At 44.5% G+C, this 18,170-nt stretch overlaps 1 protein-coding gene across 5 annotated transcripts in view; it reads left to right on the top strand.

Annotated features, from left to right (window-relative positions):
* Positions 1 to 18,170, top strand: part of usp24 (ubiquitin specific peptidase 24) — a 150,228-nt gene that overhangs the window by 111,357 nt on the left and 20,701 nt on the right. For 4 of the 5 annotated variants that reach the window (XM_084309163.1, XM_084309164.1, XM_084309161.1 and 1 more), the window contains 14 exons: positions 1,327 to 1,518; positions 5,619 to 5,733; positions 6,701 to 6,845; positions 7,787 to 7,906; positions 9,073 to 9,198; positions 9,324 to 9,422; positions 9,514 to 9,596; positions 9,966 to 10,107; positions 12,294 to 12,413; positions 12,538 to 12,752; positions 16,297 to 16,421; positions 17,258 to 17,399; positions 17,526 to 17,676; positions 17,789 to 17,884. In XM_084309163.1, coding sequence (XP_084165289.1) covers positions 1,327 to 1,518; positions 5,619 to 5,733; positions 6,701 to 6,845; positions 7,787 to 7,906; positions 9,073 to 9,198; positions 9,324 to 9,422; positions 9,514 to 9,596; positions 9,966 to 10,107; positions 12,294 to 12,413; positions 12,538 to 12,752; positions 16,297 to 16,421; positions 17,258 to 17,399; positions 17,526 to 17,676; positions 17,789 to 17,884 — 1,871 coding nt within the window. The remainder of the gene's footprint in view (positions 1 to 1,326; positions 1,519 to 5,618; positions 5,734 to 6,700; positions 6,846 to 7,786; positions 7,907 to 9,072; positions 9,199 to 9,323; positions 9,423 to 9,513; positions 9,597 to 9,965; positions 10,108 to 12,293; positions 12,414 to 12,537; positions 12,753 to 16,296; positions 16,422 to 17,257; positions 17,400 to 17,525; positions 17,677 to 17,788; positions 17,885 to 18,170) is intronic. The other variant, XM_084309162.1, reaches the window with a different exon arrangement.

The raw sequence follows: 18,170 nt of genomic DNA, 5'->3' as shown, positions 1-18,170 counted from the left end.
AAGCATTCGGGTTAGGGCTGCACGATTCTTGCTAAAATGTGAATCACAATTTTTCTCTCTTAAGAATTGAGATCACGATTCTCTCACATGATTCTTATTTTTTCAATAAAATCATCATCTTTCTTAACACTATGGCGACCGGAGCCCCACGGCGATTTATGCCTCAGAGGACAGCGGTTTGTTTACAAACCGATGTACTTTCTAAGAGATATATATATCATTTATAGTATTGCTATCTGTCCATTCTCATTGTCACTTGAGTGCATAAACCGTGCCTTGTCACTTGAGTGCATAAACCGTGCCTTCATAATGGCTTAAAGAAAATAAAAATCCATCGGTTGGTTGTCATTTTATAGCGTCGTGAATATAAGGTTTATCGCGCTATTTTCAGGAAGCTAGAAAATAGGCTAAACGTTGGCGCCATTATATCAAACGCCATTTCTGCTGTATATATACGAATGAAATAAAACAAACTGCGTAGCATCCGGACTATTACAGAGCATCTATGGATGAAATGGGGGCGGCGGGGAACGCCGATTAGTATTATTGATTAGCAATAGAGTGTGCGTTCAGGTAGCCAATGTCAGTGGTCTATCACGTTAGGTTTTAAAACAATGTCCAATCCAGCTGTAATTTGGGGGAATAGTGTCCTACCGTCAGGCCATGTGATCGCCGGCAGCATTTCTTCATTAATCATCGGATTCTGGTAGATCGATATGTACATTGGCTAATCATAAATCCCATTATTCCAGCCTGAAAAATACGTTCGGTAACTGGATCAAAGATGGAGGGTCTTCGTTTGGAATCGAGGCTCATATGATCCGCCCCAGGACTGTAAAGATTTTTTTTTTTTAAATCCCCTCAATGATACTGCAGTGGAGCGATGGCGCCCCTAAGCGGATCTGGCCGGTAGTGCATGTTTCGAAAATCAAATATGTGGGTAGGTAATGGATCTCGATAGCGGACGTTAATAGCGTTATAAATATGGAATAAAACAATAACAACTTGCCACGAGTATATACGTGGCTCTGGTCCACAACGCATGGAATCGAAACACGTATATACTTGTGGACGGACGGCATAGTGTTAAACGGACAACATAACATATATCAAAGTGCTTGACTTAAACATAACATAATATGAGAGTGCTTGACTTAAACTTAAAAGTCTCTTGTACCATACAAAGTAACTCAAGTCAGAATCATAATTTTTTTTTTAAAGTTAAGTAAAAGAGAAAAAAAACTTTTTAAAAGAAATTGATTAATCGTGCAGCCCTAATTTGGGTCATCCCTGATTTTAACCGTAGGATTTCTCCCCCTCTCCCAGCGTCTGAGATGGAGGTGTTGAAGGTGAGCGCAGCCGCCATGCTGGAGGACGAGATCTCGTGGCTGGACAACTTTGAGCCCAGCTGGAGCTCTGAGATGGAGACCAGCGAGGCGGACAACATCCTCCAGGCAGGACACCTGCGCCTCATCAAGACCCTGCTCTCACTGTGCGGCAACGAGAAGGAGCATCTCGGTGAGCGCACACAAACACACACACACACACAGCCCTAAGGTCTGCTGACCAGCTGCTGCTGGAGGTGCCTAGGACCAGGCTCAAAACCAGGGGAGACGGAGCCTTTGCTGCTGCTGCTGCCGCCCCTCGGCTCTGGAACAGCCCCCCCCCCCCCACATAAGATCTGCCCAGAGCCTAGAGGCTTTTAAATCGCTGCTTAAAACGCACCTCTTTTCCCTGGCCTTTGACAAGAGTTAGCCTGCCACTTGTACACTACGTTTTCCGTTACTCTCGACTTTTTATCTATTTTCTTGTCTCTTTTATATTGCACCTTGCTCTTGTTTTCTTAAATGTACAATACCTTTTTTCTGTAATTTTTGTGTATTTTACTTGTTACTGCATTGTATGTGTTTTTATCATGTCCTACCTGTGAAGCACTTTGGTTGGCTTTTAGTCATTGTAAATGTGCTATAAAAATAAAGCTGACTTGACTTGACTTGGAACACGCCAACGTTTGGGGAAATTCGCTTATTTGCCATCTACCCTAGAGTTAGACAAGCAGATGCATACCCTTTTCTTCTCTGTGCATGCATTAGGCATTGGGAACACCCTCACGCCTAGCTTAGCGTCATTCACTGGAAGTAGGTTCCTCCATGTAGCCTAGTTCCCAACAGTCATGAAATACACTCCAAATACAACTCTAAAACTTTCCTGTAAACATATTGTGACCTTTGTATTTACCACGTGGAGAAATAAACATTTTAAATTAGACATTTTCGTTTTCCAAGCAGATACATACCGGTACTCTGATTTTTTTTTTGCCGAACCACTGCTGCCTGGGCGCAGTGATTTCACACATCACCTCAAAAGTCCAGCAAAGTTACGTCCTATTCATCAAGTCTCACAATATTAGCTAACGTTAGACTGATGGAATATGGCCTTCCACCTAAAAACAGAACAGAACACTTACCTTACATGGTTGGCAGTGTTTCACTTTCTCCTCTCTGTGCCATGCCGATGGATGGGCTGGCCATATCCTTCAGAAAAAGTCTCATGGTTCGGTTTCTAAGTTCCATTTTTTCATAATCGTTATCTTGTCCAAAATGCTCTGAGCAAACGCGCTGGTTCTTGATTATTTCTGTTGGTGTGTTGGGATCTATGTTCAGAGCAAGTAGCCATAGCTTCATCTGGTCCGGATGTTTCTATGAAACACGTTTTTTTATCCTGGCTTCTTCGATTGTCTATTATCACAACACACCGAGACATGATTGTAAAGTTGCTATTTATCTAGATGCTATTAGCTAGTCTATCTGATGATATCCACTTCACTCAATGAAAGCACGTCCTGTAGTGTCGCTAGGTACTAGTCACATTTGTTTTATTGACCGAAGTTACAACAGGGCTTTTGAGGTGATGCGTGAAATCACTGCGCCCAGGCAGCAGTGGTTCGGCAAAAAGAGTATGTATCTGCTTAGAAAATTAATTTCTACTAAATACACAGGTCACAACATGTTTACAGGAACGTTTTGGAATTGTATTTGGAGTGTTTCGTGAACTAGGCTACATGGAGGAACCTACTTCCAGTGAATGACGCTAAGCTAAGCTAACGGTGAGGGTGTTCCCAATGCCTAATGCATGCACAGAGAAGAAAAGGGTATGTAGCTGCTTGTCTAACTCCAGGGTAGATGGCAAATAAGCGAATTTCCCAAAAAGTTGGTGTGTTCCTTAACTCATTGAACGCCGATCACGATGATAGTCGGGTTAACTCGCCATCGCTTGAGCGCCAATCACGAATATAGTCAGGTTTTAATCGTTATTTCTTTTATTAGCGATATCCATTCATTTTCATCCATCCAACCTGATGTTATCGTTGGGAATGGGTCTGAGCTCGCAAAAGGGCAAATACCACCGACTATCGTCTCCCGGATGGTATTGCACATCATTGGATTGGATTGGCTGGGGATGTGCATAAAAAAAAAACTCCGGTCCAGGTTTTCCTTCTCTGGCATGCAGTATCAGAAAACAGATGGACTGGGAACACTCAGAGCAGTGTGGATTATGTGTTTTGGAGATATAACGTTGGATCAATAAACGCATCAATATTTGGAATGGCGATCAGGAATTGGATTAATCTTTTTGCAGAACATAAGATGTGAGGTAAGGAATCTACTTTTTTTTTTTTCTTTTTACATTTGAAAGTTAACACTTTCAGAGCCCAAGCTTAACCTTGATTTACCGGTTGAATGCCCACCATCCACTTCAATGTTAGCGTTAATAACGCCTAATCTATGTTTTAAATTATGGCTATGTGTCTAATCTGCCTGTCGCTTATCAATAACTCGTTTTCCAGTCAACATTGTCGAAGCGGATTGTTTTTTTATCGGTTCATTTTCGTTTTATAGCATTTTGAAAAGCAGTCGTTTTCAAGGAAAATAAAAAGATTACATGATAAAAGACGTTTACTGGAATATTCTAGAATACACAAAAACTGTCATTTTTCGGCCTATTTATGAATAGTTTTCAAATAAACGTTAGATTATCGATAGTATATGTGCACGCTGGGGCCGCAAGCTGAAAATCTATTATCTGATTTCCTCACCAGCGATCGCGCACACACACACATAGGGCAAACGCTCAGATCTCAGCGAGTACAACTCTGATTATCCCAAGACTGGTCAAATAGATTCCTTACCTCAGATCAGATGTTCTCCAAAAAGATCATTCCAATTCCTGATCGCCATGCCAAAAATCGATCACTACTGTCTACTATCGATTGGCTACTGTGAATATATATTCCAGGCTGATTCCCGTCCCGCGATGACTTCCATGTTGAGCAGACAGCTTGCCAGCTCACGGAGCCAGCTGGCTCCGCCTCTACATATCGACTGATCCCAGGTCAGTCTAAGCGACTGACGTGCAGTTACTCAGGGATAGACGATAGGGGGCGCTTTTTTCCATTCTGAGCTGCTGGAGGAGCTGCTGTACCAACGGGAGACTCTGTTGATGAAATATGAAATCAGATCGCTAATAAAAAAATAAAACGCTAATACACGTCGTGGGCATTCAGGCATTGGGCTGATAAAACGTCATATGACATCATGGGCACTGAAAGTGTTAAATGCATCAAAAAAATAAATAAAGAGGCTAGATCTATGATGAACTTTGTGCTCAAAACACAAAATCGACTAGACTGCAGTGCTTTCTCCCTGCAGCCTTTTCCTCAGGTCAGTCTTTTACATTAAGCACCCCCCACAGCCCAAATGAAATGATGCTGAATGCATATAGGGGAAACACTGATGTTACCAGTCTTGGGTTAATCAGATGTTTTTTTCACAGCGATCACAACATGTGTGTGTGCATGCCATTGGCACTGAGCAAGGCACGGATACGCGATTTTTCAGCCCGCTTTTGTATCGTTTATTTTATTTCTTTTATTATTATCTTTTTCCCCCCTCCTTTTTTCAGATTTTTCTTCCATCCCACTGTTAGTCGTTATGCCAATTCCCAACCCCCTTGCTGGTTGTTGCGCACTCCCCCCTACTGTTGGTCCGAGAGGCCGGAGACTGTCACATGCTTTCCTCCGACGCATGTGCAGCCAGCCGGCAGCCAGCCTGGCAGCGCAGATTCTCACCGGGAGAGTGTAACTAGCATTTATTTGAAAACGATTCATAAATCAGCCAAAAAATTACGTGTTTTGTGTATTCCACTAAAGGGCTATTATTGCGTCTTTCTCTGGAATTACTAGAAATCTCAAACTATACTCGTATTCAAAACGGTATAAAACGGAAATGTACAGATGAAAAAACAATCCGTTTTGTACATGTTGACTGCAAGCAAGTCATTGATAAGCGACGGGTGTATTAGACCCATAGCCATAATTTAAGATATATTTTGAGCACTCGCAAATATCCCCATCCTCCCATTGATTAAAGCGCTGGCGTACTAGGCCTAAGGGGCTCGGCGGTCAATGAGTTAAGAATCACATACACTCATATACATAAAATCTATATTTACTTGATATTGATTAAACTTAACTTACACATTCCTTACTGGTAACTTAAAGGAGCTTCATGTAGTGGCAGAGTTGACAGAAGTAAATGAGCATGTATTTGTATCCACAGGTGCATCTCTGATCCAGCAGCTGTTAGATGACTTCCTGTTTCGAGCCTCACGCATCATCATCAACAGTTCCAAGGCCACTCCCTCCCCGGCCTCCAGCCATGACTTCCACCCCAAGTATGATATGTACTTCATCTCTACATCTCTTCTCTCCTTTGACCTCACTATCAAACAACACTGGATATTATGTTGTTAAAGGTTGTAATGTTCCAACTAGATTCTTCACTGTACTATGAATTGAATGGCAGCACTAATCCCCCACATCTTCCTCTCTCCCTCTTCTTACTCCCCTTTCTCCCCCCCTTCCTCCTCTTCTCCCTCTTCCTCTTTTCCTTCCTCCTCTACCTCCTTTCTCCTTCCTCTTCTCCTTTCTCCTTCCTCCTCTTCTCCTTCATTCTCTTCCTCCTCCTCTGCTCCCTCTTCCTCCTTCTCCCTCCTTCTCCTCCTCCTCCTCTGTTCCCTCTTCATCCTCCTCCTCTGCTCCCTCTTCCCCCTTCTCCTTCCTCCTCTTCTCCCTCCTTCTCTTCATCCTCCTGCTCTGCTCCCTCTTCCCCCACCTCCTCTTCCTCCTTCTCCTTCCTCCTCTTCTCCCTCCTTCTCTTCATCCTCCTCCTCTGCTCCCTCTTCCCCCACCTCCTCTTCCTCCTTCTCCTTCCTCCTCTTCTCCCTCCTTCTCTTCATCCTCCTCCTCTGCTCCCTCTTCCCCCACCTCCTCTTCCTCCTTCTCCTTCCTCCTCTTCTCCCTCCTTCTCTTCATCCTCCTCCTCTGCTCCCTCTTCCCCCACCTCCTCTTCCTCCTTCTCCTTCCTCCTCTTCTCCCTCCTTCTCTTCATCCTCCTCCTCTGCTCCCTCTTCCCCCACCTCATCTTCCTCCTTCTCCTTCCTCTTCTCCCTCCTTCTCTTCATCCTCCTCCTCTGCTCCCTCTTCCCCCACCTCCTCTTCCTCCTTCTCCTTCCTCCTCTTCTCCCTCCTTCTCTTCATCCTCCTCCTCTGCTCCCTCTTCCCCCACCTCATCTTCCTCCTTCTTCTCTGTCCTCCTTCCTCCTCCTCCACCCCCCTCCTCCTCATCCTGTGTGTGTGTAGGTGCAGTACAGCCAGCAGCAGACTGGCAGCCTATGAAGTGTTGGTGATGTTGGCAGACAGCTCTCTTTCCAACCTGCAGCTCATCACCAAAGAACTGCTGTCCATGCACCACCAGTCTGACCCCTCACTCAGCAAGGAGTTTGACGTAAGAAACAGACACGCACACAATGGGCCTTAGTTATTAATATTATTAACCCTTTCACTACCACACTACAGAAGGTTAACCTTTCACCGTCAGTAGTGTGGTAGTGAAAGGGTTAACATTCTGTAGTGTGTTAGTGAAAGGGTTAACCCTTTGTCATGTGGCAGTGAAAGGGTTAACCGTCTGTAGTGTGGTGGTGAAAGGGTTAACATGATGTAGTGTGGTAGTGAAAGGGTTAACCCTGTGTCGTGTCGCAGTGAAAGGGTTAACCCTTTGGTAGTGTGGTAGTGAAAGGGTTAAAGGCATATTGAGTCGTGGTGATGTCTTTATCTGATGTCTGTATCTGCAGAGACCCTTCCCTCTGCCTATATCTTCTTATTCTGCTGTGCTCACTTTTCTGGGCGTCGACCTTTGGATAGCGAGTGCATGTTATTTATGTGCATGTTGTTGCGTCCATGTGTCCCCTCCCTACTTCCCATTTCCCCACGTGGAATTCACCTGATTAGATATTGATCTGCAATGTCTAGTTGTGACAGTTTGATCTAAACTACGTTTGATGGTACAAGCATTTTTATGTAAACACCACATTGTTTTGTTTTGGTGGTGCTCTAGTGGCATATAGTGGCTGGAACGACTTAATACGCCTTTAATGTTTGGATTTTAATTGAAACATCATTACAGAATATTTAGCATTTCACCAGATTAGATCAATGGACCTAATGTGCTGAGACACTTGTGTACTTTTAATTGGTATATGATGGAAAACACAGCTACAAATAAGACCATTCTGATGTACCTGCATGCTTCTATCCCAGCTTTTGATCATCTTTAAATTATTTTCTAAAACATGGAAATGGTGAGTGATACACCCACACTGTAACTGTACAATTTATTTCTACTGCTATCACATTTCAGATGTGAAACTAACTCCCAAATCTCTCCAGTACCTTCCACCAGTGGACAGTCGGTCGGTCTCCGGGTTTGTCGGCTTGAAGAACGGTGGAGCCACGTGTTACATGAATGCTGTGTTCCAACAGCTTTACATGCAGCCTGGCCTGGCAGAGGTACACACACTCATAGTCTATGTACAGTACAGTCGTACATGCCGTTTTCTATGAGCCCACCAGGGGGCGCCAGAGTCTCAGAGCCATCATGACATAGTCCAGACATGTAATACTTAAAGGGGCTATGCACTGCTATTCCTAGCACTATTTGGGCAACTTTACACAATTCCTGTTAGTCTATTGAAGACATTTGTAAGGTTTTTTTTCAAAAAAATTCATTGTTTTATATTTCTAATCAAGTACTCAAAAGCATCATTTTTCAGCCTCAAGAAATCAGGCTGTTATGGCCTGGCTCCGCCCATAAGCACTTTGAGTGACAGTCAGTCCACAGTCTGCACTGGTAGAGGGAGGGAGGGAGGGGGGGGAAGAGAGAGAGAGAGAGAGAGAGAGAGAGAGAGAAAGACAGGCAATGCCCCCTCTCTCTCTCCCTCTCTCTTCCTTTCTCTCCTTTCTCTCCCTCTCGGCTCTCTCTTCCTTTCTCTCCCTCCAAAGCGCACGGCCCCGCAGCTCCACTCGCTGATGAGACGCGGCAGCTTGTGTTTTTTTTTCTTTTCTTTCTTTCAATCTCCCGTGTGGCGCGCGGCCGGCAGGTACCCCCCCCCCAAGTGCCCCCTCTCTCTCCCTCCCTCCCTCTCTCTACCTTTCTCTCCTTTCTCTCCCACTCGGCTCTCGGTGATGAGACGGGGCAGCTTGTGTTTTTTTTTTCTTTTCTTTCTTTCAATCTCCCGTGTGGCGCGCAGCCGGCAGGTACCCCCCCCCCCCCCCCAAGTGCCCCCTCTCTCTCCCTCCCTCCCTCTCTCTTCCTTTCTCTCCCTCTCGGCTCTCTCTTCCTTTCTCTCCCTCCAAAGCGCACGGCCCCGCAGCTCCACTCGCTGTCTAGTCTAGGTAGAATGGGGGCGGGCATTAGCTCCAACCACAGAGCCAATCGCATCACTGTGCGCTACCCAGCGGCTGTATGACGCGTATTGGCCGTTCAAAAAAAATATGACCTGATTTACTAGACCAGGAAAGGGGCTGGGCTGAATCTGAGCAATCCGCCAATATGGTATTTAGACCCTAAAACACATTGATACAAACTCCTATTACTATAATACAATGCTAGAGACTGAAAAATGACATTTATAATACATAGCCCCTTTAATGTCTTCGCGTTTGATCTTCCATAGGCCTTCCTGTCTATCGAGGACGACACGGAACAGCCAGAGGAGAGTGTCTTCTGTCAGGTCCAATCTCTGTTTGGCCATCTGATGGAGAGCAAGCTACAGTACTATGTACCTGAGAACTTCTGGAAGGTAGCCCACCACACTCTTTATCGTTCCCAGATCAGTCTGTGGATCTTTCAAAGTCCCCTCTGTGGCAACGGTTTGGCCATTTAAAGTGCAGCTGATTGCATTGCCCTTCTGTTTGTCTGTTGCAGATCTTCAAGATGTGGAACAAGGAGCTTTATGTGAGAGAGCAGCAAGACGCGTATGAGTTCTTCACCAGCCTCGTGGACCAGCTAGATGAACATCTCAAGGTAAAACACGCACTCCACCAACTATGTGAACATATCCGTTATTAACCAGTTAGGACATGATTTATTGAGACCATAATCTCTCTCGCATCAGAAAATCGGCCGGGAGCAGATCTTTAAAAACACCTTCCAAGGAATCTTCTCTGACCAGAAGATTTGTAAAGACTGTCCTCACCGGTGAGCCGCTTGTGAAAATTCAACATTAGCTTTTAATTTTGAAATGTGGTGTGATTTGCCATTTGCGTGAAGAAAACCCTGCTTGCTGCTTTTGCCCCGTTTGTTTCATTGTTTACTAACGTTTTGGCCTCAACTGGATCCTCCGAAACATCAGCGAAAATGTTTATGCAAGTGGTGCTTTTTTAAGAGCGTCGTGTGGGGCTTTCTTCATGCAAGTTGACTCTTAGTATAATATTATATATAATAAGTCATAACTATAAGTATACTATTCCGACTCACCTACACCCAAGAGCCTTGGATGTGCGACTACCCCAGTGTTATGTTGATGACCCCGGGTTATATTTGACCCTTGACCCTTTCACCCTGCAGGTATGAGCGTGAAGAGACATTCATGGCCTTGAACCTGGGTGTGACTTCCTGCCAGAGCCTAGAGATCTCATTGGACCAGTTTGTCAGGGGAGAGGTGCTGGAGGGAAGCAATGCCTACTACTGTGAAAAGTGCATGGAGAAGGTTTGTATACATGACTTGAAATCGTGGGAGACTACGTGGGTATAGTTGTCTGCTGGTGTGTGAGGAGTCATGTGGATCTACTTTACCTTATACAGTGGCTCGGGAGGTAGAGCAGTCGTCTGGTAATCCAGAGGTTCCCGGTTAGATTCCCAGGCAGCGTGTCAAAGTGTCCTTGAGCAAGACACTTAACCCCTAATTGCTCCTGATGAGCAGGTTGGCACCTTGCATGGTTGCCTCTGCCGTCGGTGTGAGTGAATGAGTAAAATGTGAGGAACAAATTGTAAAGCGCTTTGGATAAAAGCGCTATATAAATGCAGCCATTTACCATTTACCTCCAGGGTGCAGTGTTGGGACTAACGCGTTACAAAGTAACGCGTTACAGTAACGAAGTTACTTTTTGCCGTAACTAGTACTCTAACGCATTACTTTTTAAATTCAGTAACGCTGTTACCGTTACTAAATGGTTTGTTAGTTCGTTACTGCGTTATTTTTATGTAGATTCATAGCGAGCATCCTTATTTCGCCTGCGTTTGTTTTGTTTACTGTAGAGAGCGTCTATTTCTTTCCGTAGCCTCATTTCTGGTTTCCGCATTTCTGATTGGCCACTGACTGACGTTCTCTGACCAGAGAGCGTCAGTCAGTGGCCACTGGCCAATCAGAAATGCGGAAACCAGAAATGCGGCTACGGAAAGAACAGGAGGACGCTCGCTATGAATCTACATAAAAATAACGCAGTAATGAACTAACAAACCATTTAGCAACTACTTGGAGAGATAATTAATATACAACATGGAAACGAGATAAAGAACATGTTTGATGGGCTGCTGGAGTCAGCTGGACTAACGTCACATCTCGACCACCGCAGACTTGGGTGAGTGCAATGTGTTCACTGAAACTCAAGTTGATCAACGGATTTTGACTGTACGAAATCTGCCAGGGAATCTCATAATACTAATCAAACAATATAAATATAGTCCTTTCATGCACAATTGATATCCTAACTATTCTAACGTTGCAATGCTTTGATTGATATCTTAAACAACGTTGCAAGATGGTTAATGAAACGCTCCGGCGACATCAAGGCTGAATGAATGAATGAAAACTTTATTTAACAGATTGCAGAATGGGTACAATACAGTACGGCTCAATACATACAATTGTTAAGGGGATGCAGACCTGAGAAAGACGTTTGTCTTGTTTCCATCAGGGTCCCCCATTTTCAATTCATATAGACATTTATGACATACACAACATACATGACATTTATGGCATAGGGACATATAGGTATTTAGTACTGATACATTTGTGACATAAACGGTATTCAAATATACAGTACTGTTACCCCTAGATCCTGACAGAGTATATATGATGGGGAGGGGACTGTACATTAGGAGGGGGTGGGTGGGTGGGAGAGAAATATACATACGGCGGGGAGGGAATATATACATGCGGTGGGGAGGAGACTGTCTATTAGGAGGTGGTGGGGGTTTTGGGCATTTACGGTGGCCAGTTTCGAATTGCAGCCTCCCGTAGGTGCTCTTTAAGAGCGGTTTTGAATGTGGGTAGTGATTCACATTCCTTTACAGCTTTGGGTAGGGCGTTCCACATTGTTGTGGCATAATTGCGAAACGTGTTTAGTCCCTTGTTTGAGCCGAATCTGGGTTTTACATGATTTGTTGAGCTTCCTCTGGTGTAGTGGTTGTGGTATTCACTGACCTTTGGGAAGTATTTTGACATGTACATGGGTACCCCGGTCGTATAGTGTATCTTGTAGACCAGGCCCATTGCAAGTTGCTGTTCCTTCAACCGGCGCACTTCTTATTATATCGACTCGGGACAACATTTGTTTGTGTCAGATTTGTGTTTGTATCTAGACCACATTGCTTAGCAGAGTTCAGTGATGTGAATGGAAACTGTCAAGTTGATCAACCGATTTTGAGTATCTGGGGCATGGGACTCGGGAGCAATATTTTTTTTTTTATTTTTTTTTTTTAATAACTAAATAGTTACTTTTCACAGTAACTCATTACTTTTGGGTGTAAGTAACTAGTGAAGTAACGAAGTTACTTTGAAATGAAGTAACTAGTAAAGTAACTGAGTTACTATTTTTCAGTAACTAGCACAACACTGCCAGGGTGTAGATGTGTGTTTATTACTGAAATGTATGTATATCCGTGTCTCCATAGAGAACCACTGTGAAGCGGACCTGTATCAAGTCTCTACCGAGTGTGCTCTGTATCCACCTCATGCGTTTCGGCTTTGACTGGGAAAGCGGACGCTCCATCAAATATGATGAACAAATCAGGGTAAATATCACCAACAACCATCACTGTGTTCCTTCTGTACTGTACTGTCACCATTAATCCATCACCTAATGCTCCAGATTGAACTGTGACTCCCATGAATTCTCTCTTGCTGCTTTGTGTGTAGTTCCCCTGGGTGCTGAACATGGAGCCCTACACCGTCTCTGGCATGGCCCGTCAGGACTGCAGCGGAGAGGGGGGCGAGGGGCGGGGCGACGGGGCCGCCGGGGGGTCACCCAGGAAGAAGGTGACCATCTCGGAGAACTACGAACTGGTGGGAGTTGTAGTCCACAGCGGCCAGGCGCACGCCGGACACTACTACTCCTTCATAAAGGATAGACGGTAAGACACTGGGATTCAGACACCTGGTTTCTTGTCGTTAAACATAATGTAAACCATTTTGGCCATGAGTGCATAGTTTTACTGTGGCTGGTAAGCGAACTCCCGACCCTGGCAGTGTTGGTACCACAGTCCAGCCATGGAGCTACCAGAACCACACCGGTCTGATTTTGACTTCTCAACATTACCAGATCTGTCTTTTAACACATTTTATGTTGATAGGTAGATCTAGTAACACGTTTTTAACAAGTCTTCTAACTGGGCGGCTACGTGGCGTAGTGGGCAAGGCGCTCGCCACGAAATGCTGGAGACGCTGGGCTAGTCAGTTCGAGCCCAGCGCTCCACATTTGCTTTCAGTTTAGCTGGTCGTCCGTACTAATACACATTGGCCGTATTAGGGGGTGGGAAACTGATGGGTGGGGATCGGGCGTTGTGGACAGCGACTCCTACAGGTCGGTTGGTGCGCCTGCGCAGTAGAATTAGGAAGTGTCGGGGGCAGCGTGAGCCTCCCACGCGTTACTCCTCGCCACTGAGAGATCGAGCTGCGCAGGTGAAAAGATGCGACTGCTGTTACCTCAAGTACCGGAGGGGACTTGTGCTATGTATGACTTAGTCCACATTGCAGCCGGCTTGTGGGAGGCAAGAAACAGCGTCCGTGACAGGGGAGGGTTGAATTGGATGATACGAAATTGGGATGGGAGAAAATATAGAAAAATGGGAGAAAAAGTGGATTAAAAAAAAAAAAATCTTCTAACTAGGGATGTGCATAATGGTTATTTTTGTCTTGGCTCCAAGGGGTCTGCCGTGCCGCATCCCCAAGGTCTTTCTTGGGCAGTATTGTATGTCCTTTGATAATCTATGATCAGCCAGTCCTTTGATAATCCATGATCAGCCGATAATCCATGATCAGCCAGTCCTTTGATAATCGCCAGCCTGTTGATTCTTCTGACTTTGGCCTGCAAATGTCCTACTCGTTTGATGGGCTCAACAAATCATTTTTACATTTCACCATGTTTTCCCCCGCGTTGCCTACTTCACAGTTTACAGTAGGTTACTTCACATTCTTAATTAATCTTCCCCATTGACGGTTTAATACACAGGCACGTGCTGTTAGAACTAAACTCAAATACTAAACGGAGGCATGCGCATCCCCAGTGTAGTGAAAGGTCTTGAGATACTAAGTTTTCAGGAGAGCTAGTAGACGGAAATCATTTACTCCACTCTAAATGGAAGATGTATTAAATCTAAACGTGGAGAATGTGCTATCATGTGTTCACTTTATTTAAAGTTTTTACACATTCACCCTATAAAATGAATACAAAATAATACAATTATAATAATACAAAATGTGAATGAACCATTTAACCGTTAAGAATATCCGGTTAATTTAAAACAACTGGTTAATATCGTTGCACATCCCTACTTCTCACCACCCGAAGCACTTTACAACCTGTGCCACATTCACTCATTCACTCACACATTCACACACCGATGGTGAAGGCAACTATGCAAAGCGCCAACAAGCTCATTAGGAGCAGTTAGAAGTTAAGTGTCTTGCTCAAGGACACTTAGGCTGCGGTTACACTAGGGCCATTTCATTTAGTTTCATTTAGCTTTTCAGAATGCTGCATATTGGCAGGCAAGTAAGAGTTAAGTTAGACGTCGTTTTGGCTCGTCTACTATATACATGTAGTACAATGCCAAAGCAGTAGGTGGCGATGTAGTTCATACATGAAGGCCATTTTCAACCAATCAGAAAGGTTGAACGAGACCCTCCACATCCTGCTCAAAAGCCACCATATTTATGCCTCGCATGAGCCATTTAGCCACATTGCATTTATTTTTCAGCAAGAAATAAAGTGCAATAAACAAACGGATACATTCACTGTGTGTTCTGCCTCATTTGTTGATGATTTGTTGATGAAACAAAACTAACATCAACACAATTGACCACCAAGAGCGGAGTTTAGTCTCACAAAAATATCGCCGATTTTGTTAGCTTACGTGCTAACGTGATTGGGATGTGCCAGTATAACAGTATAGCATTGTGGCTAGCAGCGAAGTTTGTTAGCTTACGTGCTAACGTGATTGGGATATGCCAGTATAACAGTATAGCATTGTGGCTAGCAGCGAAGTAACGTTAATGCTAGCAGAATGAATGGATGTAAACGTTATTTAACAGATTGCAGAATGGGTACAATACAATACGGCTCAATACAAACAATTGTTAAGGGACTGTTGTAGCTTGTTATATTAATCAGCGTCCCCAGAGCGATAGTTCAACTTGACTAACAGGGTCTGAAAGTAACGTTAGCTAGGTAGCTAACGAGCGACGCTAGCCAGCACCTGCCAAACTGATGATATCAGACGTTGATATCAGGAGCTATCAGTAGCTAAACATTAGACAACACCTCATGTATTAAACAAAAGTGAATAGATGGCCATTTTGTTTAATGCTTGTTATGTTTAAAGCGGAGCTCTGAGGTGCTCATGCAGTCGACTCTTGCGTGGTAAGGGTTTGTTGACATGGGTCTGGGAGGGGGAGAATTTGGCGTCTGTCTCTACTGCGCATGGGCATTGGGCAGAACGGCTCCGTATCCGGCTCGCGCAAATTACATGGCACCATTTTCGGCGAGTTTCCAAAACGAAAACACCTTTTCAGCGTTCCCGCTAGGGAAACGCATTTTCCTGCCAAAACTGCGTTTCTTTTTAACTTGGCCATGCAAACGTAATCATTCAGCAACAAAACGTTGCTGTTTTAGCCCAGTGTAACTAGGGTTGGGCACCGAAAACCGGTTCTAATAGGAACCGATTCCTAACTTCCGGTTCTGGAACCGGAAGTAACATATTTGCATTTCGATTCTTAATTTCGATTCATAAAATTATTATTATTATTTTTTTTACTTTGTTAATTAATACCCTAGTTACAGTACAGCAACCAAATTAAACTGTATCAAGTCAACTGAAAATATGAATAGTATGAAAAAAGAATTACATTTTCAACAAAAATGTTTAATCTCCTGCGAAATAAGCTGTGACCTGTTTTGACCTGCACCTCAAATAATCGGAATCGAGAATCGTTTAGAACAGGAAGCGAAATGGAGAACCGGAATGGTTCAAATCCAAACGATGCCCAACCCTAAGTGTAACCATGGCCTTAGTCGTGAAGTCTGGAGGAGCCGGGAATCGTAACGGGAACCTTCAGATTACCAGACAACCGCTTTACCTCCACTGTCGCTCAGTAGTCAAGCACATGAATCTATCTCCAGCTTCTTCTGTTGACGATGTAAGAGGTGTAGAGGACCTCCTTGGGGCTCATGGCTGCAGCATCAGAGCCAGTGTGGACCATCCTGCTTCAGTCTATAAGCATCTCCAGACATCTGGCTCCGGGAGGCAGCAACACTCACTGGGGAGCTGGAATGTGAGGAGACAATAGACTCTAGCTAACACTCTTCCCTCTCCCCCTCCGTATCTCCTCAACTCCCCTCCTCCTGATTTACCTCCCCTCTCTGCCCTTCCACTTTCGCCTCCTCCGGCCCTCTTCCAGGGGGAGTGCCCGTGGCCGTTGGTACAAGTTCAATGACAACGTGGTGGAGGAGTTCAACATGAATGATGAGTCTCTGGAGTACGAGTGCTTTGGAGGAGAATACCGACCCAAGGTCTATGACCAGTGTAAGTCACACACGCACACATCCACTGAGATTATACATAAGGGTTTTAGGGACATTTAAAGGTGCTGTAAGTGGTATATTATTTGTTAAAATAATAGCTCTACACTCCGACAGCCATCACTGATATAGATTGTCTGGTCAGTAACATGAGTCTTCCACACTGCAAAAATAGTCTGAGAAAATTAAGAAAATTAAGCAAATGTGTCCTTGAAACAAGTAAAATGATCTACCAGTGCAAACTTGGCAAGATTTCTTGAAATAAGTGAAAATATCTAGTGTTCTCTCTCCTGCTTGGATAAAGTGGGAGGGGATACCAGAACATTTATTTTGTGTTTACTGCAGAGTGGAGGGATTGGGAGACCCGTGTTACTAACCAAACACTCTATATCAGTGATGGCTGTTGGAATGTAGAGCTATTTTAACAAAATAAAATATCACTTACAGCATCTTTATCAGAGAGTATTGTTTCTGCCATACAGACACACAGACACAGAGATTAACATTATCACCTGCTGTCAGGTTTTGGTATCTGCTGTATGTGTGTAGTTCAGTATTAAACACCACAAAGAACAGCAGCAGAAGGGGAGCTCCCGTAGCTCACCGCATATCTCGGCGCTATTTCTGCGTCGGGGGACACTAGTTCGATTCCCGGACCCGCCGTCATTTCTCAGAATGTCTTCCCCTGCTCTACATCCCATTTCAACCTGTTTCTGTCGGTCATGCTTGACCAGAAAAAGCGATAAACGCTAAAAAATAAAGTTTAAAAAAAAAACAGCAGCAGAAGATGTTTTGCATCACAGACTCGCTGGTTCACCCTGTGTTTTGACGTGTGTGCAGCCAACCCATACCCTGACGTGCGGAGGAGGTACTGGAACGCCTACATGTTATTCTACCAGCGCATCAGCGACCAGAACTCCCCTGTCCTGCCCAAGAAGAGTCGAGTCAGCGTCATGAGGCAGGAAGCAGAGGACCTCACTCTGTGAGTCCACACACACACACACAAAACTGCTCAATGCTAATTTAGACTCATGTAAACTACTTAATGTACTTGATTTTCTGTATCTAATTCCATTTATTGAATGTTCTCTCTCTCTCTCTCTCTCAGATCGGCCCCCTCCTCCCCCGATGTATCCCCTCAGTCCTCCCCTCGACCCCCCAGAGCCAACAACGACCGCCTCACCCTCCTTACCCGTCTGGTCCGCAAGGGAGAGAAGAAGGGCCTGTTTGTAGAGAAGATGCCAGCCAGCATCTACCAGGTAAACACACCTGAAGAAGTAGTCGCTGGATATTGAATGGGGTTTTTTACATCATCGGAAGCTCTGACCCCAAAACACTCCTCTCTCTCTTTCTCTCCGTGTCTGTCTCTAGATGGTGAGAGACGAGAATCTGAAGTTCATGAGGAACAGGGACGTCTACAACAGTGACTACTTCAACTTCACACTCTCGCTGGCCTCTGTCAACGCAGTACGTGTTTGTTCTGTGTGTGTGTGTGTGTGTTAATGTGAAGAATCTGGACACATGAAATCACAAATATCCTGATTTGGGGACCAAATGAGGACATGTTGGACATCTGGATTATGTTTGACGAGCTAGTTTAGTGTCAGGATTATGTTTGATGAGGTAGTTTAGTGTCAGGAGGATTAAGGTTAGGGTTAGTTACACACAAATGTAAGTGTGCCACACATAATTAATTCATTCAATCTGTATTTAATCTTGAAGGATCATTGAGAGCAATCTCTCATTTACAATG

The sequence above is a fragment of the Notolepis coatsorum genome (assembly GCF_963971535.1).
Source record: "Notolepis coatsorum genome assembly, chromosome: 2".
Taxonomy (NCBI): domain Eukaryota; kingdom Metazoa; phylum Chordata; class Actinopteri; order Aulopiformes; family Paralepididae; genus Notolepis; species Notolepis coatsorum.
The sequence above is the reverse complement of the archived record's forward strand: the minus strand, read 5'-3'. Positions and strand labels throughout refer to the sequence as shown.